Source organism: Nycticebus coucang, chromosome 5 (genome assembly GCF_027406575.1).
Source record: "Nycticebus coucang isolate mNycCou1 chromosome 5, mNycCou1.pri, whole genome shotgun sequence".
Taxonomy (NCBI): domain Eukaryota; kingdom Metazoa; phylum Chordata; class Mammalia; order Primates; family Lorisidae; genus Nycticebus; species Nycticebus coucang.
Genome location: NC_069784.1, coordinates 77,410,722 through 77,436,405, shown reverse-complemented (window position 1 = coordinate 77,436,405; position 25,684 = coordinate 77,410,722). Strand labels below are relative to the sequence as shown.

At 36.5% G+C, this 25,684-nt stretch overlaps 1 protein-coding gene across 2 annotated transcripts in view; it reads left to right on the top strand.

Moving 5' to 3' along the window:
* The first annotated feature begins 4,951 nt into the window (after positions 1-4,951).
* Positions 4,952-25,684, top strand: part of ASCC3 (activating signal cointegrator 1 complex subunit 3) — a 402,050-nt gene continuing 381,317 nt past the window's right edge. For both annotated transcript variants that reach the window (XM_053590400.1, XM_053590401.1), the window contains exons 1-2: positions 4,952-5,170; positions 24,891-25,079. In XM_053590400.1, the coding sequence (XP_053446375.1) occupies positions 24,990-25,079 (90 nt within the window). In that variant the 5' untranslated portion in view covers positions 4,952-5,170; positions 24,891-24,989. The remainder of the gene's footprint in view (positions 5,171-24,890; positions 25,080-25,684) is intronic.

Below are 25,684 nucleotides of genomic sequence, written 5' to 3'. Positions count from 1 at the left end.
GAGATGATTTTGAGAACTCTTTAAAGTTATAGTTGGTGTTAGAAATGGGGGTGGAGACTGTGCTTCTAACTTTGCTATTGGCCAAACTTCTCAAGTTTCTAGTTTTATATGAGTAAAAAAGTCACAGCAAATTAACTCTACTGTCATTCTAGACTACAGTGTACTTCTAAATGTAAATATGCAGGATGGAAGTTATGCTGATTTTGGCTTATCCTGGAGGTAAGCACAACTTCTCTTTGAAGTCTGAAGATCAGGGACATCTTTAATGTATATTACTATCTAATAAAAAACCATTTTCCACACTTTTATTGGGTTCTCTCATAAGAAAAGACTTTCAAGCAAAGAGTTAAACACAAGTTCTTACTGAATAATGGCTATGGAAATTTAGAAAAGCTGTTCTCTAATGAAGAGGAAATAATATACCATCGTATCAAATGTTTTTTTTTTTTTTTTTTTCCTGATAAAGGAAGCAACTAGAGAAAGCTTTTAGTTGTTCAAAGTAACCAGTGCTATTGATGCAAGCCCCCCCAATGACTCTCCTGGTACTACTTTCAAAATGAATTTAAGGACCATTCTGGGGTTGTTGTTTTTTTTTTTTTTAATTTGTTTCTGTATATGTATACATAACATTCATATGTAAAAGATTTTGTTTTTAAACATTTACCAAAACAAAAATCACAGGTAAGCCCATGTGTCTGCAATACCATCATTCTGAGCAATGTAAGAATAGAAAATTTTCCTGAAGCCATGTTTCAAATTAAATAGTTGATTCTTAATTCGACAATTTAAATGGACAATTTAAAGGCAGCCATGTCAGAATCTGTATGTATAGTCATATAAATGCAAAATTGTGTTTACAAAATTTCTAAAAGGAAAAGCTTTATCATAACCAATAATCTCCCCACTCACATGAGGAAACTAGACAAATCTTGGTGTGTTTAAAGGGGTAAACAAATAAGACTTAGTTAAATGGTCATTAAAGATTCCTGTAGTAATCCCTTCCTAGGCCTTGGCTTACAGAAACCTAATCAGATGGTTAAGCCATGTTGGCAGTTTCATACCTTTTTCATAAATTTATGAACAAACTTTGTAATCTAAAACTATTGACCTGCATGTTTTTTCCTTACCACAACTCATTCCTTATCTGTAGACTCAAACTTTTCAGTATGTGGGTTACTGGTTGAGCAGAAGCCATAAAAAAAGTCATAATAATCAGAATGTTATCCAATTGTATATTGTTTACTTTTATTGTAAATAATAGTGAACAGTGGTCGATAAAGAGTTTTATATTTCTTAAAAAAAAAAAAAAAGACAAGACTTTTAAAATAGAGGGTGGAAAATCTTTCGAGTATCAATAAGCCTCACAAATTAAGGGCCAGAACAACTACATGAAAATTGTTGAATGACATACTATGTGACATCCTTTATATGAAGCTCACAACCAGGAATACTAATCTATAATTATTTAAGTCAGAATAGTGACTATTTTGTGGTGGCTGAGGTGGGGGCGGGGACTTGGGTCCTGACTAGGAAGAACCATAAGGGAATATGTGGATTGTTGGAATGTTCTAAATCCTGATTTGGTTGGTGGTTATATGAGGGGGTGTACAGCATGTACACATAAGATTTCTAGACTTTAGAATGTATAATTTTTTTTAGAAGCTTAAAAAAATTTGTAGCTAGGCACAGCGGCTCACACTTGTGATCACAGCGTTTTGGGAGCCCAAGGTGGGAATTTTGCTTGAGGCCGGGAGCTTGAGCCCAGCCTTGGCAATATAAGGAGACTCCTCTCTTTCAAAACATTGAAAAATAAAAATAAAAAAGCTACACCTAATTAAAAAAAAACCCTAATTCCTTGGTCACATAATAAAAAAACCATTGATTGTAAATAGAAAATTTTATTTATTTAATTAACACTATATGTCAGGCATCCTGGTAGTATTGTGGATACACCTAAAGCAAACACACAAAAATAAAATTTGCTTATAAACTACTGTTTCAGCCATATTTAGCCATTAAGCTAACACCACTAACAAACTGAAATTTTAAGATTTGACATCAAATAGAGATGAAGCTGCTTAATTGACGACCACTGCTCACTTCCTACTGTGCAACCAGGTTCCTAAATTTTGTGGAAGACAATTTTTCCACAGACAGCAGGTGGAGGCTAGTAGGGGTAAGCAGCTTTGAGGCCTAGCTCCTAACATGTTATGGTCGGATACTGGTCTAGGGTTTGGGGACCACAGCTAAAAAGGACTCCACTTTGGAGATGTGCTATAATTTATTTAATCTTCTTTTGAGCATTGATTCCCAGGTATCCACCCTACCTGTCAAGATAATTGTATAATATTATTTTTCTTATACTACTAGATACCCACCTTACCCAATATTGTCAAGATAATTTTACAATATTATTTTTTGTATGGTACTAAGTTCTTTAAATTCAAAACTGTGTCTCACTACAGCGTAGATTCTATGTATTTTAACTCTGTTGTCACTACATTTTATTAAGAATCTTCCATTATAGACAGTTACTCATTATCATAAAATAGTTATATGGTCTTGTTTCTTGGCTTTGCTCACGTTAGGGACCATTTTCATCAGATTTTTTTCCATTGACATTTGGGGAAGTCTGATGCAGTGGCCTGTGCTTGGAGCCCCAGATACTCAGGAAGCTGAGGAAGTAAGGATCTCTTGGAACCCAGGAGTTTGGAACACAGTGTCCAATGATCGCACTTGTGAATAGGCACTACATTCCAATCTGGGCAACACAGTGTGACCCCATCTTGTTAAAAAAAAAAAAATGTGAAAATCTCAGGGAATTATAAAGAGGACAAGGGCAGTTCTTAGAGTTCAATGAAGTACACAGTCTCTCCCACAGTATCTGCAGGAGATCAGTTCCCATTATCAATCTGAGGATGCTCAAGTTTATTAAAAATGGTATAGTATTTGCATGTAACCTATACACATCCTCCTGTATACTTTAAATCGTCTCTGTATTACTCATCATACCTAATATGTAAATGGTGTGTAAACAGTTTTTACACTGTATAGTTTAGGGAAATACTGACAAGGAAAAAAGTCTGTACATGTTCAGTACAGACACATTTATCCACTTTTTTTCCAAGTATTTTTGATCCAAGGTTGTAGAATTTATGGATATGGATGGGTGACTATTTTTCCAGGCAAGGACTATCCAGTAGAAATACAATACCAGCTACCTAAGTAATTTTAAATTTTCTAGAAGTCATATTAAAAGAAGCAAAAACAGTTGAAATTATTTTTAACATATTTTATTTAACCCAGCATATACCAAATATTATTTCAACACATAATAAACATGAGATTACAATATTTTACATTTGTTTTCTAAGTCTTTCAATCTCGTATGTATTCTGAACTTATTTTCAAGTTGGACAAACTATATATCTCAAGTGTTGATAGCCACATTTGACTAGAGGCTACCCTACTGAATATGACAGTTATAGGGAGTATATTTTCAATTTCTTTGTTCTCCCTTTAGCCTCTGAACTGTGATGGGTACAAGCATTCATGTGAATTACTAGCCCTTATTGTTACCACATCTTATTATCATGTGGCCTTCTTGCGTTATTTATTTTTTGATGCATTTGTTTTTCTATAAACTAACTTATAAATTCTTTGAGGGCCAGGACCATACACTGGTGGAATCTCAAAGCTGGAAGTAACTTTACACAGACATCAATTCTTCTACAGGTCCAGGTCCCCTGTACCAACTCCCTCGTAAGTGACCATTCAGAATCTCCTTGAAGTCAAATCCTGTGTATATAAGTATTCTTTGGCTAGTGCTAGAAAGAGATCTTCTTTTCAGGATCTGGAACCTGTTTCCCTGTAGTCTGCATGACATGAAACAAAAGTTATTTGACATGATGAGTCTGTTCATATTTGGAGATAGTTCAGTAGTTTTCTGATTTTTAGACAAATTTCACAGGTTCAATCAGTATTTCTTCACACGTCATGCTTTTGGGTTCTCTTCATCATTTTGCTCTTCCCTCTTCTTACAGTTACATTGTAAGTCAACTTACATTGACCTCTTCTTACAGTGCTAAACACAGCACTTCAGATGTGGTCTGGCCAGTGAAGAACATTAATTGGATCACTACTGGCTGCCTCTCTATAAAAAACAATTCCTTCAGGTGTGAGGACATACTACTTCCTTGTGGGGTAGAGGGTTGGGTGTGAGGGAAGATAGAGGAAGGCGGGGATGGAAGAGAGCCACAGCACATTCATGAAATTTTTGCATCCTTGGTTTTTATCCAGAACTCGACGCACATACACTACACAGTTCTTCCAGTTGATTAGTATTCTTAGTATCTTCCGTCTTGTCATAGAGTTAAGGAATCTTTGGGCTTTCTGTTTTTGGTGGAGGTCCTTCAACCAAAGGACCGACCGGCAGAAATAACTTCGGAAACACGAGGCTGAGAATCTAGAAAGCTTAAGGAAAGGAGAACTGTGTATAGTCTCCAGCAGCCAGAGGGCTCTGACTGACGATAGCAATTACCTTGTTCTCCACTCAAACCTTCTTTCTCTCTTACCTTTTATGGGAACTGTTTCCTCCACACCAGACACCTTCCAAAGAACGGCGGGGAGAAGGCCCGACCGACTTAAGTGAATGCATGGGTTGGGTAGAGAGCCCGAGATGGCAGGCGCGACACAGAACGGGAGTCCACCATACCACGGAGTCTCCGGGAACGCGCACTGGTCACACACTCTTGGGAGAGTGAGCAGGGGCACCCTCGCCGCCGATCTGGCCCTGTCGCACCTTTCCTCCCGGTCCTGGGCACTGGAGGAGCTACGTCAGCGCGCGGACGGAGTACGTGAGCCGACGTGCTGACGTACTGACGTTGCCGCCGCAGTGAGCGGCCGACGTATAGTCCGGGTCCGGCTCCACCCACTTCTTCCTCTCCGGGTCTGTCGGTCTGTCCGGCGGTCTGGCGGTCCTAGTGCGCGGCTTTTTGTGACTAGGCCGGCTTCGAGTGCGGACGGGGGGCGCGGCGGTGCAGTTGCCCGCTGGCATCTTTGGCCTTGCCCTCTGCTGCCCACCGGTGTAGGAAGTTTAAACCGAAAAGGAGGGAAGCGCGGCGGTAAGAGCTGACGGAGTGATGGGAAGCGCGTGAGCCCGAGTAAAGAGGTGAGGAGGGCGAGTGGGTAGAGGAGAAGGGGACTGAGGAAGCCGGCGGGGGCGGGGACGAGACTCGGGAGCTGCCCGGGCGATACTCTCTGCCTCGGGGACCGGCCCCGAGCTGTCATCTTTTCCGGGGTTTCAGACTAATACCGTCTAACTCCTGGAATTCGTAGGTGGGGTAGCGTTCACAAAATAAATCTAGGCCACAGACTGCCTTGGTAACTTAGTTTTCTGCGTTTACAATTTTGGGAGGGAAACCTTCCTCCTTGTATTTTCCCCCACACGTTGAAACGCACACTGGGTCATTAACTACGGTGGATTGTGGGTGAATTTTGCAATCGAAGAACCTAGAATACCATTATGAAATAAGTAAATGTGTATGTGTGTGCTAGGCAGGATTTGTGAGTACTGGGCAGTTATTTTACATTGGTTTCTTACCATAAGTTAACTTATTAATGAAATGCAGTGTACTCATGTATTTGCTATTCCTTGGTTTAAGTTCTAGGAGCAGCTGCTAAAAGTTTGATAATGAGTGGTACCACATGTGCAGTTCAAACTAGTAATTATATTTTGTTTTTCTAAATAAAGTTGGATTAAATAGCCAGTATCTCCATTGCCAGATTTCATAGATTGAAATCATTTTTCTGATTTTCAAAGGGTTCTCAAAAAATAAGATTCTACTCTGGATTGTGCTCCAGTTCTTGTTGTATTTTTTTATTTTTAATTATGATTATGAAGTATTATGGTCTTGCTTGAGAAAAATTCTTACAGATGCCAGTTAGTGTAGGCCACGCAAGCTTATTTGTCTGAGTGCATTAACTTTTCAACACTTAGCTTTCTGATCTCTTCTGAATAGTTTCCTTTTGTCATTCATTCACTCACATCTACATATGTGCCAGGCTTTGTGCTAGGCCTAGAAGATCAAGAGAGATACAGTGTCTGTGCTGATCGAACTTTCTATAATCCAGCAGAATCTCTATAGGAGAAAATCTTGACTAGGGTTCCTTTTCATAACATGGCTCTCTAGTTGACCAAAACAAGGCTTTTTACTAGAATAAGTTATTGTCAATGTTTATATGTAACTAGCATTGAAATATAAGGAGATGATTTCACTTGAACAGCATGAATTGATATATTGCCTTTGCTCAAAACAGATAGAAAACATGCCAGTGGTTTGTTAGTTAAGAAGAGTCAGTTTTTCTCATTGCAAAGTTAGTTTAAATATAACGTTCACAATGGGAAATCAGTTTCTACCTGAAAAAAAAAGTCTTTATTTTTCCAGTCTTTACTTTGTCTGATTGATCCTCTATATGTTAATAACTTGTAATTTATAAGAATCTTATGCACAGGGAATATTCATCAAGAACATGTATGGTACTTACCAACTGAAATAAATTCATTACCGCATTAAATCCTTCTTTGGGGAGTAGTTGCCAAAGCCTTGTTATAGTTTGATTTTGGCTCCCAAAAGTTCATATGGTGGAAACTGAACAACATACAACAGTGTTGGGAGGTGGTGCCTGATCAGAGATGGTTAGTTCATGAGGGCTTCTGTAGTTATACTGAGAGCTGTTTAGTTATCTTGGGAATGAATTGTTATAAAGCAAGTGAGCTGTGATGACCTAAATCTTAAATAAAAGGGGGGGAGGGGACTGGGTCAAAAACTCCTGACAGGTTAAACAGGGATCAAAGAGTAACATTGAACTTGGTGAGGTTGAAGTTATTTGTGACCTAAATAGCTTTTTTTTGTGTGTGTGTGAGCATAATAGTTGAGGTAAAAGCCTCTTTAGAGTTTTTGCTGTAAATAGGGAGCAGAAAGGTGAGGTGTTAAGTGGAGAGGTCTGTGGAAGTTTTTTAATATGGGAGCCACTACAGCATGTTTTTAAGCTTTGTGAATGATCCAGTGGAGAAGAAAATATCACTGATAAGGAGAGCGAAGAGGCAATTTCACTTATGCAATTTTTTTATCACTGAATCCCCAGGGCATGAATACATTTTTCTTGAATGAATTAATGAATGGATAAATGTTTTCACTGGATGTAATTATTTTCTTTCATCAATGCTGGATAAAAGGTGGACTAAAGTACACAGCTTAACACCTCCTTTTTCAAGTGGTTATGAGAATTGATTTGGTGATAGTGCTCCTTGATTTCTAGATTACTATTAGGAAAGTCCCAGATTCCAGGTAGAAATCACTTAGACCTGGCCAAAATAGGGCCTTGAAGTTCCAAAGGAGAGGAGGCTTCTGTTTACATGCAGAGATAAGAGCTGTTTCCAAGGACCTTTAAAAACCCTCCCCTGTCCTTCTCTTGCTCCATCTTAGCACTAGATATTCTTTAGAACAGCAGTAAATTAGTAACGGCATTTCCACTAGTGAACTGATACTTTGGCTTTGAACCTCCAAAACCAATGATTTTGGTTTCTAAGCAGCTTTGTGTATGTAAATCATTTTTTGCTAATAGAAGTTCCCCTTTATTCTTCCCTTAACAAATGCACTGGTAGCTGGCCAGTTCGAGCATTCCAGATTATAGTATTTATTTCTATTCGCTAGGAAACCCAACTTGTTAATATTTATATGTAACTTTCTCTCCTCTCTTTTTTTAGATTGACGTCATCTTGAGGTTTACTCTTTCACCCTGCTGAATGTGGTGTTTCCAAGGCTTTGGGTGTGATGCTGCTGTAGGCCAATTAGATCTTTTATTTCATGTTCTTTTTTTCCACTTAAACTTTTAAAAAGTTGGTACCTATTTAAAAAATATGGTTATTACTGTAGACTTAAAAAGACAGTATTGTCAATAGGGCAAAGAAAGATTTTTAAAAGTTCCGAGGAGGTTTACCAAATAAAATGCAAGATACAGAGTTAAATTTGAATTTCACATAAACAACAAATAATTTTGTTATGCTCAGGAGTTCCATAAAGACCACCTTGCCAAACAAGCCAAATTCACAGCAGAGTCTTTTTATTGAAGAGCTGGCCGGCGACTGCCTCAGTGTCCCAACATGGGTTTTCTAAGAGCAGCCCTGAGTGCTTACGGGGCCAGGTTTTTAAGGCTTGGTCTGCATCCTGGTTGGCACGCAGGCTGTCCAGGTGCATCCAGGTAGGGTAGCAAGCAAGCATTGTACAGAAGCAGAATTTTGCAGTTAGTTATCCATACGTTATACCTCTTTGTTTTAGTATTTTCCCCACCTGATAGTTCTTAAATGTCAGTCCGGGGAGAGTTGGTACTTCCCGGTTTCTCAAGGGTGTTTGTTAGTCAAGCACAAAGTTAGTGAGTACTTTCCCATCTATCTTGGGAGTGAACCAGACTTACTCTATTTTGTTGAGGGCTTGCAGCCCATAAATTTGCCAGGAGTTAACTGATATTTTTCTACTTTAGATTGGGCCTAACAATTTTCTACTATAAGTATGTCCCTTGTAGTATTTGGGATGTAACTACATGAGACATACTTCTACTAAAAATTATTTATTTACTTGAAATTAAGATTTAACTCTGTATCTTGTATTTTCATTTGCTAAATTTGACAGCTGTAGTTTAGAGGAAGGTTTGTATGATTCTTAGTTTGAGAATAAAAATGCAAAGGTAGATTCTCAGTTTGGGTCTTTCTGAAAATGTAATCCTCACAGTGTTGTCACACATAACTGTAACAACCCAACCAGGTTGATTGCCTGTTGCTGAAGAAGCCAGTGCATTGAGATAGCAGGTATTAACAGCTGAGAAAAAGTTTAATATCCTAGGCACCATGTGAGGAGAAGAGAAGAATTTCTCAAATCTGTCTCTCTAACAATTTGTGAGCTGTGGTTTTTAAAGATAGTTTGGCAGGTAAAGGGCTAGGGAATTGGGTCTGCTGATTGGGTAGAGATGAACTTACGGGGTTGGTAAGGAGAAGTTCTCTTCTTGTGCTGAGTCAGTTTCTAGGTGGTGAGACTAGTTGAGTTGGTTCCCTGGTATGGGCCTCAGACCTGGTTGGGTCAGTTGATCTCCTGGAATACAGGGTCTGTAAGAGATCTCAAAGACTAGCCTTAGCTTTTACAAGGGTGATACTTGTATGGGAGCAATAAAGAAAGCCAGGAATCTTCATGACTACCAGCTGTGTGACTCCTGAGTAGTAAGCAATTGTAAGAAAGCAAGCTAGGAAACAATGGCTGGTCTTTTATATATATATATATATTTTTTTTTTTTTTAAATAAATATTTAGATATTTTATTAATACATATATAAAACCATATATATGTATTAATTATGCCTATACCTCTGCCACACAGTTCCCTCCTTATGGTCTTTTATTAATTTCATAAAGAGCGGTTTCATAATTGATCAAAAAGGGGGGAGTTATATATATATATATAAATATCAAGAAATTGATGTTGTTCATATCTGGTTATTTTAAGAGTATAAACTAAATATGGAAAGAAGAGAACACAAACCAAAGACAAAAGCAGAATTGTAAGACCTAGAATGAATATACTTGAAGAAACATCAGGTTAGCAAAAACAATTTTTAAGTTACATTCATCAGTCTGTTCCTTGGTATAAGTGCTAGGATGTTAAAAAATATTTACTTAATCTTCTTCCTTTTATGCTATGGAGAGTTGAGAGTGGTCTTTAGGTTGGTAATGCCAAATGTGATATGTTGAAAATGCAGTTGAAGCACATTGTGAGTGAGAATGTGAAAAGAGTACCCAGGTATTCAATGTTAAGATGTTCAGTTTCTTAGTGTTTTCAGAACCTACAAGTTACCAGATGTTCAGTTTGATGCTTTTATAATGATTATCTCTGTTATTAGCCTTCTGTGTTGATTTAAAACTTTATAAAAACTTTCAATTATGAGCTATTTCAAGAATATGAAAAATCTCAGAAAATAATCACATACAGATGTACTCTCTACATTGATTTAACAAGTATTAATGTTTTCCTTTTTTGCTTCACATTTTTCTCTTTTAAAAAATGTAGTTATGTTTTTTTCTTTTACACTTCTCTTTCTTCCCATACAGTCTGCTTCCTTGGAGTTGGTGTATATAATTCTCAAGCATGTTTCTGTATATTTTTGTGTGACAAAATATGAACCAAACCATAGTGGGGGAGTGATGATAAGAAATGGGACTAGCTGGGCTACTGTAATCCTAGCACTTTGGGAGGCTGAGTCAAGTGGGTTGCTTGAGCTTTGGAGTTCAAGACCAGCCTGAGCAAGACCCCATCCATCTTTACTTAAATGGAAAAACTAGCTAGACATTGTGGTGGGCGCCTTTAGTCCCATCTACTAGGGAGGTTGAGAGAAGAGGATAACTTGAGCCCAAAAAATTGAGATTGCTGTGAGCTATGATGCCACCACGCTCTACCCACAGCAATAGAGTGAGACTCTGTCTCAAAAATAAAAAAGAAAAAGAAAAAAAAGGGGGGGGTACTAATTAACTTGATGAAAAGAAAACTTGGAGTAGGATGACTGGTGTCTTCAACTATTAAAATGTCACTTGTGTGAAGAGGTGTACTGTGCTGACATCAGACAGTACAGATAATTTTTTTAAAAAGTACTTTTAAGATCAGAAAGTACCATTCAAAGGCCAGGTTTGATGAAAGGAGGAAAAAAATAGAAAGCAACATCTAGTACTTAGTGATCCAATTATTTTATGGCCTATGTTAATATGGAGATTTTTATAAACACTTAAAAATATTGTATAATCTACAGAGATGTCATTTTTTTCTTTTCTGACTTTTTTTCTTTTTTGATACGTACAGGAGTCTTACTAGGTTGCCTAGGCTGGTCTCAAACTCCTGGCCTCAAGTGATCCTCTTGGCTTGGCCTCCCAAAGTGCTGAGATTATAGGTGTGAGCCACTGCATGTGGCCCAGCTTTTATTTAAAAAAAAAAAAAAAACAACTCATCAAATAATTATTTTCCTAGTAGCTTCACTATAAAAAATATTAATCAGAAGTCTTAGAGAAATAAATGACATTACTATTTAAAAATTTGTTTAAAGCTGTATTCTGTAATTTAAAAAAGAATGAATTTTAAAATACATTTCTAGTGCTTTGATGTTTTTTGAAACATATTTGTTTCAGTAATTAAAAATTTAAAAATATAGAAGGTGCCATTTATTGCAAAAGGTCATCAGTTGCTGAACTCATATTCAGGAATGGATTGGTGTTCCATATTATGATACACAGGACCAGGCATACAAAGGCAGGAAAATCTTTCTTTCAAACTCCTAAGGCTGATTCCAGAACATCACTTGAGTTTTAGTTTGTTATATAAGGCAAACTCTTGGGAGGTAAGGGTTTCAATTCAAATTTATCTTGTCAGGGCTTATTAAGGGTATAATATTGTGAAATGTATGACTCCTGAGTCCTGGCATAAAACTCCTAAAATCCTTGGAATCTCTTAAGTTTTGTATGCTAATAAATTAATTGCTGGCTGGCATAGCTTCAGGATGAGGACTTATCATCTGAAAGACCAAGGGACTTTCAGCTCCAACCCCCAATCCCTGGGAGGTGAAAGGGGCTGAAGGTTAAGTTGATCACCAGTTGCCAGTGGTTTAATCAGTCAAGCCTGTGTAATGAGGCTTCCGTAATAATCCCCAAAGGTAGTATTCTGAGAGCTTCTGTATAGCTGAATATGTGGAGGTGCCTGGAATGTGACATGTCCTTGCCTGCTGCTTCTCTTATATTTCTAACTATGTATCTCTTCTTTATCTTTTGTAATATTTTAAATAATAAACTAATAAACTGTTTTTTGAGTTCTGTGAGCTGCTCTAGCAAATTGATTGAAGCCAAGGAGAGGGGTCATGAAATACTGAGTTAATAGCCAATCTGTTGGAAGCTCAAGTAAGACAACCTGAGGCTTGCAATTGGCATCGAAGTGAGGTTTAGTCTAATGAGAATGAGCCCTCAGTCTGTGGGATCTGATGTTATTTCCCAGTAGAGAGTGTTGGAATTGAAGGGCACTGCAGAATTGCTTGCTTGCTTGCTGCGTTGGGGAAAACCCTGCACATTTGATCATAGGAATCCTCTGTATTGATTATTGTTGTGCTGTTATGGGAGAGTAGAAGGATGATGGTTTGAGTGTTTTCCACTCTTGAAAAGGGACAGGTGTAAATTTCTTGAGTCTTTCTTCCAGAGGCCCATGAACTAGGGTAGAATGAGTATTGTATGTTCCAGAGGTAATGTATGTCAGGTGCTTTTGCACTGGACCACTGTGGAAAGCATTGCAATATGTGCTACCTAGTATGTGGTACGTCAGCTCATGTTTTCCTGAGAGGTATGGGCATGCTTGTCTGATCTTTGTGGGATGCTTTTTTCTGACTATTCTGTGCTCATCTGTTTACCCAAGGGCATTTAAAGAAAATTATTTCCTATTCTCTGCTAAAAATAAAGTTAATATATAATATTGAGGGAGTCTCCTGTAATATAGACACTATCTGGTTTATAATTATGATCCTGTCTGCGTTTCCTTTTTTCCACCTTTGGCTGGGAAACCTGGAGTTAGTACGAGTAAGTAATTAGTTGGGGGAATAAGTTAGAGAATAAGAGCTCCATACAAATTTTGTTATTTTTAATCATTATATATTTTGTGTTACATGAAAAGTGTACATGTGTATATTTTATTTCTCTTCTTTGTGCTCCAGATGGTTTTTCTAACTTGATTGGGAACTATTCAAGGGCAGTTGCTTCTTGCTTAAGAATGAGTTAGGATCTAAAGTGAACTTGTTAGAGTAAGCAATCTGAAAATGAAACCAAAAAGGTAATCCCATTTACAATAGATACAAATAAAACAAATTACCTAGGAATAAATGTAACCAGATTATTAAGGAACTCCAAACAAGTTAAAAAGAAAAAGTCAAGTAATCCTATTAGAAACCAAGCAAAGGATCTGAATTGACATTTCTCAAAAGAAGACACGCAAATGGCCAATAGGTATATGAAAAAATTCTCAGCATAATTAGTCATCTGGGAAAGCCAAATCAAAATTACAATAAAATATTTCATTCCGGTTAAAATGACTTTTATGAAAAAGGCAATAACATTCTGGCAGGGATGTTGGTGAGTATGTAAATTAGTGCAGCCACTTCAGAGAGTAGTGTGGAGGTTACTCAGAAAACTGGAAATAGAACTACCATATGATCCAGCAATCCCTTTGCTAGGTCTATTTCCAAAAGAAAAGCAATCTGTATATTGAAAAGATGTACTCCTATGTTTATTGTAGCACTGTTTACAGTAGTCAAGATTTAGAATAACTTAAGTGTCTGTTAACAAATGAATGGATAAAGAAATTATGGTACATATACACAATGGAATGTCATATAGGTGCAAAAGAAGAATGAAATCCTGCCATTTGAAACAATATAGACGTAACTGGAGAATATTACATTAACTGAAATAAGCCAAGCACAGATAGACATATCTTACATGTTCTCAATCATGTGTGGTAACTAAAATATTAAAAATAATTGATCTCATGAAGACAGAGTAGAATGTAGAATGATAGTTCCTGTAGGCTGGAACATGTAGTGAGGAGGGGGGATAAAGTAGAGATGGTCAAGGGTGTAAAAGTGCAGTTAGATGATTAGAATGAACAATATTTGATGCCATAGCAAAATTACTATATCAACAATAAGTTAGGATGTACTTTAAAATAACCAAAACAATAAAATTGGAATGTTCTTAACACATATTAGTGATAAGTACCTGATGTGATGAATACTCCATTACCTTGATTTGATTAATTCACATTGTATGCTTGTATCAAAACATCACATTCACCCTATAAAGCAGTGGTTCTCCACCTTCCTAATGCCTCCTAAGGCTGCGACCCTTTAATACAATTCCTCATGTTGTGGTGATCCCCAACCATAAAATTATTTTCGTTGCTACTTTATAACTGTAATTTTGCTACTGTTATGAATCATAATGTAAATATCTGATATGCAGGGTGTATTTTCATTGTTACAAAGGGATTGTGACCCACAGTTTGAGAACTGCTGCTTTGAAGATATGCAACTATTATGTACCTATAATGATTTAAAAAATTAGAAAAAGTGAGACAATGAAGTGACCTTTATAAAATGTAATGTTTTAATAAAAACATGATTTGCTTTTAAATAAAAAAATAAACTTTTTAGGAGGAAGTTATGAATAGTTACAATTACCCTTGAAAATCCTTTAAGGGGACACCAGGTTGGTACAACATACTGTCTCTCAGTTTGTCCTTTATAGCCATGTTTTTCCTTAGACCTGGAACATATCACAATTTCTTTAGATGAGCTCCAGGTGAAAAAGTTGGCTTGTGTTTAATGGCCATTCAATCTGGAACAGGTATTCAATATGTGAAATGATAGGTAGAATTTCTAGTATTTTTTTTTTTTTTTGTCTATGACTTCTGTTTTTAGCCTACTGTGTTTGATATATTCAAATAAGGTAAATTTAACTGTTTTGTGATTCCACTTTATTAGCCAATTGATGGCAATAAGGTACAGTAAGGTACAAGTAAAGAATAAGTGGCTAAAATTCTCTTTAGGATTCATCATGAACAGTCACTCCCTTTGTAAATGGCATAATACAAGAGTATATATGTATATGTACATATATATACACACGTACATACTTCATATACATATATACACACACATATATATTCTTTGTCTATTAAGGCTGATAATCTTATCTTGACAGTATTAACTGTGTCGCAACTTGATTGTTTTTAAATGGTACAGTAAAATTTAAATATTCTAGTTTATTTTTTCAAGGTGTGCTTTGTTAAGTACAAAATCTTATTTTAAGTATTGTGATTTTGTTTTTGTTTTTTCTTAGTGATGGGGTCTCACTGTCACCCAGGCAGGAGTGTAGTGGCACAATCAGAGCTCACTGTAGCCTTGACCTCCTGGGCTCAAGTGATCCTCCTACCTTAGTCTCCTGAGGTTCTGGGACTACAGGCATGAAACACTATGCGTGGCTTAAATTCAAATTTTACTTCATTTACAACCTGCTCCATTATTTTAGTATTTTCATCTCTTACGTGCACTAAATTTTTTTTTTTTTCCCCTTCTTACTTTCCCACTATCCATAATGCCAGCAACTAATTGCTGATACTATATTTATTAGGAAATAAAATTTGGCTGTTCAGGAAATGTTCTTATTTGTTTATACTGAAAAATGCAGTAACTATATTTTTCTTTTTTTTTTTTATTAAATCAGAGCTGTGTACATTAATACACTTGTGGGGTACAATGTGCTGGTTTTATATAGAATTTGAAATATTTTCATCAAACTGGTTAATATAGTCTTCACGGCATTTTCTTTGTTATTGTGTTAAGACATTTCTATTCTACATTTAGTAAATTTCACATGTACCCTTGTAAGAAGCATCGTAGGTGTAGTCCCATCAGTTACCCTATATTTTTCTAAAGTTGCTATCAAGCAGCCATCTATAGTTCAGGGACACAGTTTTGGCATCTAAAGAAATCATCTTACAATTTTTCCACATAGTACTTGAATATAGTGTATATATTGAATATATTGAATATAGTGTATAACATAATTCTAATTCACTGGTTGCTTATCATTTCACACTACTGTTCAGGTTTTTTTTTCTTCTTAGTTGGAATTTTAAAAAATGCAATTACTTTTTCAAGACCATTTCTTTTTATTTGTATATATTTCTAATTAACAGTTTGAAGATTCAGATAATTGTGGTGGTACTTCTGACAAACAAAAACAGGCATTTAGGCTTTTAAGCCTTTAGGAATTATATTTGTTTTGAAGTACTATGTATTTATTATTGAAGAAATTTTTCATTTATACACTTGTTTAGTAGCCCACACCACATAAATTACAAAACAATAAAAGTTACTGAGGTAATAATTGCAATGTAGGCCACTTTATCTTAATGCTTCTTCACTCTGTTCTTAAAAACCAGATATTTTAACCATGAACATAACTTCTCTTTAAGATGTCCTACTTGAACATCTTTTCCCTTTGTCTGGACTTAAGATTCAGCATTTAATCACTTGTCGTTTAAGCTTTTTTGTCTAATACCCCTGTGTTATAAAAATCCTAATCCTGGATCCTGCCAACTTTTGTTCCTACTCTAGATTGTTGCCACTGTAAATCTTTGGTGTTCAGCATGAGTTTAACATTCTTTGCCATCTGAAAATTCCTTTTCTGGATGTTAATCAGTTTCCTCTCTTATTGATGGTGGCAAGGTTGAACTTTCGCATTGAAAAATCCTGCTCATCCTCTCTTTGAATAGTCTCAGCATATTTAAAAAAATAGAATTCATTTTGGTAAACTCCCCTTCACTGTGTTTTTCTCCCCTCATTCACTCTCTGCTTAACCATGTTACAAGCATCTGCAGTTCCATTCTTTCTTCCGTCATGCTCCTTCTTTCATCCAGGTCTCTCTAGACCTGCACTTTGTTCCCACTCTCTCCTACAGTCTCTGGGAGTCTGCTCCTTTAGTCCTAGTCTTTCTCCTGATTATTTGACCTTTCCATCTTGATAGTGGTTCTCCCTGATTATAAAAATGTGCTCAACTCTATCATGTATTTCAGAAACTCTTTACCCTGTTATTTCACTGTGTCTGGCTTTTCTTCTGAGCCAGGTCCCTTAAGTGAATGGCATGTATCTATTTTTTTTTTTTTTTCTATTTTCTTCCTTTTCATTTATCCTTCAACCCACTGAAAATTGCCTTTTACCACCATTCTTTTGAAACTGCCTATGCTAAAGTCATCTAGGACCTTACAGTGGACAAGTACAATGGGCTCTGTATCATAGGATATGAAACTTTCTTTTTTTCCGTTATATCACATTGTATGACATCTCTTTTGTTGATCTCTTAGGACTGTGTCTTTAACCTTCTGCTGTCTAGTCTTGAGGCTTTTGGGAGTAGAGTCCATGAATGGACATTAGGGCATTTATATGCAGCCTTTGAAATAGAATAGAGAATATTGTTTATATGTGTGTATGTCTATTTTCTGAGGAAGAGAGTCCACAGATGTATATATATTTGATTTACAGTAATATTATGTTCATCCATAGTTTTAACGATGATGGAGCCCAGCCTTCTGATAGGAAGTCCAAAACTGTGTATCCCATTTTATGGTCCTTAAAGTCAAACTTGCCAAAACAAAATTCGTCATCTTTCCTCTTCTACGTGCTTACTTTACATATATGCTTCACTCCTTTGCCTCTCCTGAATGTCCTGCTCCTTTTCTCTTCATCTTCACATCCTATCCCATGTTTATTCTATCTTCCAAATATACATGTCTTAAATCCATCTTTTCCTGCTTACCCTGTCTTAACTTCTTTATTCTTTTATCTCTCACCTAATTTATTGAAATAACTTTCCAACTGGTTTACTTTTCTGTAGTTTGACTCTACCTTTAATCTGTTCAGCACACATTAAGTCTGAGTAACTTTTCTACAAGTTAATTTTTTTTTTTTTCAGTGACTTTGATTATCAGATTGAAAAGTGTTCAATATGAGATATGTTGTTGGATCTTTGGTTACATACATCTTTAAAGTCTTACTTCATGAGTCTCCAAATGTATTAGCACATTCTGTAAGGCTTTTTTAATCAATAAGTCTATTATTCTAGTTTTCTTCTTTATGCTTTTATCCCTTGGAATATTTTTTTCTTTTCCATCAGGCAGGCTAATTCAAGTTCCTTAAGTCTCAGCTCATGTTCACTCTCTATCTGCTGCCCTCCTACCCCCTGAGATGCTTCTCCCCAGTCTTAACAGTTGTATCTGCGTAATTATTGCAACTATTTTTCTTTCTTCAAAACCATACTGTAAACTCATCATTGAGGGCAAATGCAGTTATGCTACAATTATTTTTCTTGTTTCAATATCTAGAACCTCAGCAGGGGTCCTCAAACTACGTCCCGGGGGGCCACATGCGGCGGTGTGAATTGTATTTGTTCCTGTTTTGTTTTTTTAATTCAAAATAAGATATGTCAGTGTGCATAGGAATTTGTTCATAGTTTTTTTTTTAAACTATAGTCCGGCCCTCCAGCAGTCTGAGGGACAGTGACCTGGCCCCCTGTTTAAAAAGTTTGAGGACCCCTATCATAAAGTTTCTAATACATGATTGTAATCTATAATATTTGCTGATTAAATGACAATTTAAAATTTGTTTTCTCAGTTTGACTTTTATACATTTTATATACACTTAGAAGTTGGAACTCATTTTATTGGTACAAATTATGAGTCTTGAAAACAGTTCTGTAAACCTCATTTGTACCCAGTGCCTAGCACAGATCATGGTAGATAGGACAAATTCAAATGATAGTGAATAAATTATAGGTTACAATGAGCTAATGAGTGATTACAGCATATTTAATGTTAGTCATTCAGCCTGGGGAAGAATAAAGTACAATTATCAAATTAAGTAATGTGCTTTGCCTCCACTCTCCCAGTTACAGTTCAAAGTGATCACTGATGAGATCTCATGGAGCTTTAAAGTTTTATGTTAATGTAGTGTATAATGTGACCCCATTATCAGGCCCTACTATTAGATCTCCTCTTGAGGTTGAGTGTATTATCTTATTTTGTTAGGATTTGCTAGATTTATGAGTTAGAATAAAAATCAGTGAAGTCTTCCTACATTTTCGTTTTTAAGAAAAGGACAGGGCATTCAGGATGTTACTGTAAGGTATGTCAAAGTGATGGAAGTAGTAGCCCTATGTATCACATCTATTCATAAGACGATGCCAGAGGCACAGTGTTCATGTATCCCATGTCTCTTGTTCTGATGTGATGTTTTGAAAACATGAACTTGTGCGATCAAAGTCCTGATAGATTCTGAGGACAGTATGTCCAGTTTAGTGCCAGAGTCTTTCTTTAAAGACTTAAGACTTTAGTCACCATGAATACATCTTTGCAGCCTCTTGATGTGGGTAGAGAATTTAAGCCCCAATTCCCTAAGGCATTGCTTAGTCTTTATGGGTGATATTAACTATGTACAGTTCTTAAGAGAATTGAGATATAAGTCACTCAGGTCACTTTCAGTATGATTTTATTCTTACTGAAAAAGGCTAATAGAAGCCAAACCACACACTTAAATTCAGGCCATGGATTTCTTAATAGATGAATTTTCTCCTTGGTCATTATTGACTTGAGGCAAGATTGAATGGTGAATTGAGAATAGAAGACACCATCTGTACCACAGTAGTTTTCAAGTATGGTCTTCATCTTCTGCTTCATTTGAGAACTTGTTGGAAACGTAAATTGTCACACCCCATCTTAGTGCCATCTGTTCTGCTTTAATTGAAATACTAGGAATGAAGGGAGTAGGGTCAGCAATTTATGTTTCAGAAGCCCTCCAAGAGACTTTGGTCTAAAATAAAGTTGGAGAATCTCTGCTGTATGCTGTCCCCTGACTTCTGCTTGCATTTTTTTCTTCCAAGTACTCGAGTGAGTATGTTATCTAGTATTAGAAAAATCCAGATGTGATTCCCTGATTCATCTTGTTTTCACAGACCCTCTCCTGAATTCGTTCCCAGTGGGTAGTTGACATTTCAAATCAGCTACCTAGGGAGTTCATTTACAAATTGGATCATTTTACTTTGCTGGTTAAAATTCTCCATTGTGATATAGAGTGTCCACTGTATTTTCCCCAGTTTTAATACCAATTTTTTACTGATTTACTATAGTCATGTATGTATTTTTTTTTTTTTTTTGGTTTTTGGCCGGGGCTGGGTTTGAACCCGCCACCTCTGGCATATGGGACCAGCACCCTACTCCTTGAGCCACAGGTGCCGCCCAGTAATGTATGTTTTTAATACTTTATTTTTTTCCCCTCCTGATTTATCTAACCACATTTTGCTTAATGATTCTGACCAATATTGGGACCAAAATTTGGTCACTCTGACCTCAAGAATGGATTTTATACTTTGATGTGTCATTTTGAAAAAAAGGCAAAGAATATATGGCAGAGAGTACCTGCTAAACCTACACTGTTTTCTATTCTCTTTTTGTGAAAAAGTTTACTGACTCCTATTCTTTGAAATTTGAGGCTTGCTTTATAGTATACTATACATTTTTAACCCAAATATACTTGATCAGAATATATAATTTTTAATCATTAAGTACAGGTTTCTGGTATGCACATTAAATTTTTTTTGAGGGAGAGTTGGCTTGACCTATCAATAATTGAGGTTGTTTTTTTAGAATTATTTCCTTTTTAAGGTTTTTTACTTGTGACTGACTTAAAACTAAATAAGGCCTTTGTTGAGTCATTGAAGCTCAATGACGTCTTTCAGCTTCTACTTTGATGATTGAATTGTCACTTTCTCTTGAAAGTTTGTATGTTTTAACTAAGGCTGTTAGGGCATACAAGTTTAGAACTCCTCAGCTGTATCTTTTATTAGTATGTAGATTTTTTACATTAAATCATAGCTGTGTACATTAATGCAATCATGGGGTACAATGTGCTGGTTTTATATATAATTTGACATATTTTCATCACACTGGTTAACATAGCCTTCTGGCATTTTCTTAGTTATGGTGTTAAGACATTGATATTCTGCATTTAGTAAGTTTCACCTGTACCCTTCTAAGATGCACCGTAGGTGTGGTCCCACCAATTACCCTCCCTCCACCCATCCTTCCTCCTCCCTTAACCATCCTTGCCCCTTTCCCCATAATCTTGTGCTGTAATAGGGTTATAGCTTTCATAGGAAAGCTATAAATTATTCTCATAGTAGGGCTGAGTACATTGGATACTTTTTCTTCCATTCTTGAGATACTTTGCTAAGAAGAATATTTTCTAGCTTCATCCATGTAAACATGAAAGAGGTAAAGTCTCCATTTTTCTTTAAGGCTGCCTAATGTTCCATGGTGTACATATACCACAATTTATTGATTCATTCGTTGGTTGATGGGCACTTGAGCTCCTTCCATGACTTAGCAATTATGAATTGGGCTGCAATAAACCTTCTGGTACAAATATCTTTGTTATAATGTGACTTTTGGTCTTCTGGATATATACCTACCCCGTTTTCCCCAAAATAAGACATCCTCCGAAAATAAGACCCACTCACAGGAAAGATAAGACGACCCCTGAAAATAAGACCTAGCGCATCTTTGGGAGCACACCTTAATATAAGACACTGTCTTATTTTCGGGGAAACAGGGTAGTAGAGGAATTATAGGATTGAATGGCAGGTCTATTTTTAGATCTCTGAGTGAATATTTTATGAAGAGGACCCCCTCGGGCAATTGAAGCAGCTCAAAAATACACTACTGGGACCTTATCAAACTAAAAAGCTTCTGCACAGCCAAGAACATAGTAAAACAAGCAGACAGCCCTCAGAATGGGAGAAGATATTTGCAGGTTATGTTTCCGACAAAGGTTTAATAGCCAGAATCCACAGAGAACTCAAACATATTAGCAAGAAAAGAATAAGTGATCCCATCTCAGGGTGGGCAAAGGACTTGAAGAGAAACTTCTCTGAAGAAAACAGGTGCATGGCCTACAGACATATAAAAAAATGCTTATCATCCTTAATCATCAGAGAAATGCGAATCAAAACTACTTTTAGATATCATCTAATTCCAGTAAGATTAGCCCACATCACAAAATCCCAAGACCAGAGAAGTTGGCGTGAATGTGGAGAAAAGGGAACACTTCTATATTGCCCTGGTGGGAATGCAAATAATATGGTCCTTTTGGAAAGATGTTTGTAGATTTTTAACAATTTCTAATACTTTTTGTTTTAAAGCTCAGTGTTTTGTTTCAGGTGATAAATTTTTTTTTTCTTTCTTTCTTTTTTTTTTTTTTTTTGAGACAGAGTTTCACTATGTTGCCCTTGGTAGAGTGCCATGGGGTCACAGCTCACCGAACACAATGCCCGGCTATATTTTTGTTGCAGTTGTCATTGTTTAGCTGGCCTGGGCCGGGTTCAAACCTGCCAGCTTCGGTGTACGTGGCTGGTGCCGTAACCACTGTGCCAAGCCAGACCTGATATTTTTGATATTGCCCCCAGTTAGGTTTGTTGTTTTTTGCTTTGATTTTATTGTATCCCTTACCTTTCAACCTCTCCTGTTTTGTGTTTATTGTGTAGATCTACTGTTTGTTGTTTAGCAATTCATTCTTTTGGTCTTTTGACTAAGTTTAATTTGTGTATAATTATTGTGACTATTGATGTATTTGGTCTTGTTTCTATTTGTCCTGCTTGATCTATACTTTGTGACAGAATACGAGTTTCTTCATGTCTTTCCCAGGCTACCACTTTTCTCTTTTGCTGTTGTTTAACCTATTCCCAGTTTTTAAATTTAACAATTATATATTTTTATTTCTAGAAGTTATATTTTCAAATCTGCCTAGTCAAGTTTTATTATGTATTATTTAAAAATTCCCTCTTTTATTTGTTAAACATTTCACATGATTATTTTATATCTAACTGTAACATGAACTGGATTTTTTTCAAGTATTAAACTTCGTAATATCTTCAGGGATACAGCAATCAAGAGAAAAAAACAGGAATGAGAAGTGGTTTGAGATATCTTGTGTGCCTTGCTACCTGGTGGCCTCTTCTTCCCTCCAGTACTTTCCTTCCCAAGTTAGACATTTGGGGCTAGATAATTCTTAGTTGACCTCTATATGCCAGAAGCCAGTAGTCGTAGTCCCTCTTTACCTCCCTTCCAGTTCTGATACTCAAAGCGACTCCAGATATTTCCAAATGTTTCATGGTGCTAGGTCTGTCTGGATGTTCCTGGTCTCCCAGCTCCCAGTGTCAGTCAAGACTGAGTTCTGGTACCGTGTAGGCTCAATGATAGGGTGATCACAGACACAAAGCAATTTTACACGAAGAGTTTATCACAGAAAAGAAGAACGAAAGTAAAAAAGAAAGCTCCCAAAGTGTAAATAAGTTCTAGAGAGAGAGGAATGGGTCGTTCTACACAAGTGGAGAAATACCCAGAGTCTGAGCACACGCTGCCTATTCTAAGCTTACTGGTTTGCTTGCTACAGGATAGGTTGTTTCTTGCCCTTTGGGGTAATTGACAGGTTGGGGTTACATAATAAATCATATCACAGGTTATAAAGCAGGATAGTTATTTAACAGTTTCTCCTTCTACATATGGGTCTTTACTAGAATTCTTCATGAAGCTCCACCAGTGCTATGGTAATTAGATGGTAATGAGCCCCTGGTCAGTTAAAAGTCACTAGGAACTTTTTACTATGTACATTCCCACCAGGAAACAGTGTCTACCTGCAATTTGGTTCCAAACTGCAATTTTGTCCCTGCTCTCCACTGTTAGCCACATCCCTGTCAGCTGTTTACCCTCCACAAGACCTAATATTGTCTGGGTCTTTCTCCACTTCTGGAGACTGACACGTTCCTCTTTCTCTGGAACGTAATTATACTTTCTGCAGCTTCCTTATTTACATTCTTTCTTTCTTTTCTGTGATAAACTGTGTAAAATGTTCTGTGTCTGTGATCACTTTGTCATCAGCTTGACTTGGTTCAGATTGTCCACACTAGTATTAACGGACAACATATGTACAACTCACCCTTTTGTGAACGATGATCTGACTTACCTACAGCACACACATACCAGCAGACGCTCTTGCAGGTAATAGATAAATGTACCTGTTCCAACTTACATGCAAATTCAACTCGAAAACAAACCTATAAAACCTATCTTGTTTGTAACCCAGTGACTACCTGTCCCCACACTCATTTTTGACACAGAGCCCAGGGACCAGGGAATACCAGCCAGACCTAGCAGTGGGAGAGCAAAATAATCTTTAGCTGAGAACAACTTTAAGAACGTGTGTAGCTTATGTGATATCCTTCAAGTAGCCATGCCTTGTAAATTTATAGATTTTAGTTGGGCAATAATAAGCAATCTTCAACCAGGACAATATTATTTTATTTGCCTGGAGGTACGTTGTTGAGTTGTCTGCATCTTAACAAGGAAAATTAGACCAGGTTATCTGACTTCTCTTTTTCTCTGGGTGCATCAAGCACTTTAATTCTTTCCTTTATTCTCCAGTCCCCCCATTACCATTATCTTCTTTTCATTTTTTTCCCTTTTATCCATTTGCCAAATAATTATTTAGTGCCAAAATTATTCCAGGCCCATTCTGTTTCCTAGAGAGATCAGTAAAATAAATGTTCTTTCTACATCACGAAGCTTACTTTTTGTGGAGTGAAACAACATGTAAATGAGTTTTAAAGTAAAGGAGAAAATGTCACATATTAATTAGAGCTGTAAAGATATTAATTAGAGCTGTAAAGATAATTATATTTTTTTGCTTTGATGGACAGTGACTGGGTAGCTGCCCTGTTTCTTAGAAGGAATGTTTAGGAAAGGCTCTGTCTTACAATATATCTTTTAAGCCAAGGTGCACATGTCAAGCTAGCTATGTGAACATTGGGGGAAGAATATTTTAAGCAGAGGTGGAACCACTAGAAAGTTGTGTAATTTGAAATCAGTGACCACTCAACAAAATTGGGGAAAAGATGGGCAAGTGCTGTTATCTCTCTCAACAGTATTGACGGTAGTAACACAGTATTTGAGGCCTGCACTTGGGAATTTGTAGAGCTAACAGAATGTTATAGTAGTACCCAAAAACATATGTTTATTGTATGCTTCTCCAACCATAGATAGCCAAAGTGTATGAAAAAAAAAAAAGAACTTCACAGGTCAAGAATATATCAGGAAAATGTTTCAGCATTGGTGGCAATTGCTTTTTTAATTACTTTGTTTCTTTTTTCTCTTGTATAGATCAATTTGTTGAGTTTGATTACCTCTCCTACCTCCTCCAAGCAGAAAAATATCATATTATTTGGTTTCTGGTTATATGGATCACTGACTGAATAATAGATGTCTTTACCTCGTCTCACAGGAGCCTTGCGCTCCTTTTCAAATGTCACCAAGCAAGATAATTATAATGAAGACATAGCTGACTTAAAGGTAAATTTTTTTAGATGAAAACCATTATAAACATAGAGTATGAGCAAATATATGACATTCTTTTTCTCAGTTCTGTGTGCTTAAAATGAAAATTTTGTTTAGTGTGAGACCAAATGGTGACAGTGTATACTGATAACTCTCTGGGGATACTTGTGTTAATAGACACCTAGAATTGTATTGTCAAAGGGAGTAAACAGAACTGTGGTAATTGAATCCTTTGCTAATTTTTCTGTTGGTAAGATCCCTGCCAGTTAATTTTATAATACAATCCAGTAATTTAACTCTGGATCATGTAAGTTTTTAGGTTTCTGGTAAAATTCTTATCAAATAGACAGAAACAATGTCTGTACCTTAACATGGAAAATATGAATATATACTCTTGAATTCAGAAATTGGTCTTACAACTGACTTGTCCTTGTAATTGTTAAGAAAGGCATTTAAGACTTTAAAAACACTGTTATTTTAAAAGTGTTTATACTATACTACTTTATAACTAAGCCTTCAGAAATAAATTATAATAAGAAACAGAAAATTAGGGCAGGCAAGGTGGCTCATGCCTGTAATACGAGTACTATGGGAAGCTGAGGCGGGAGGACTACTTGAGG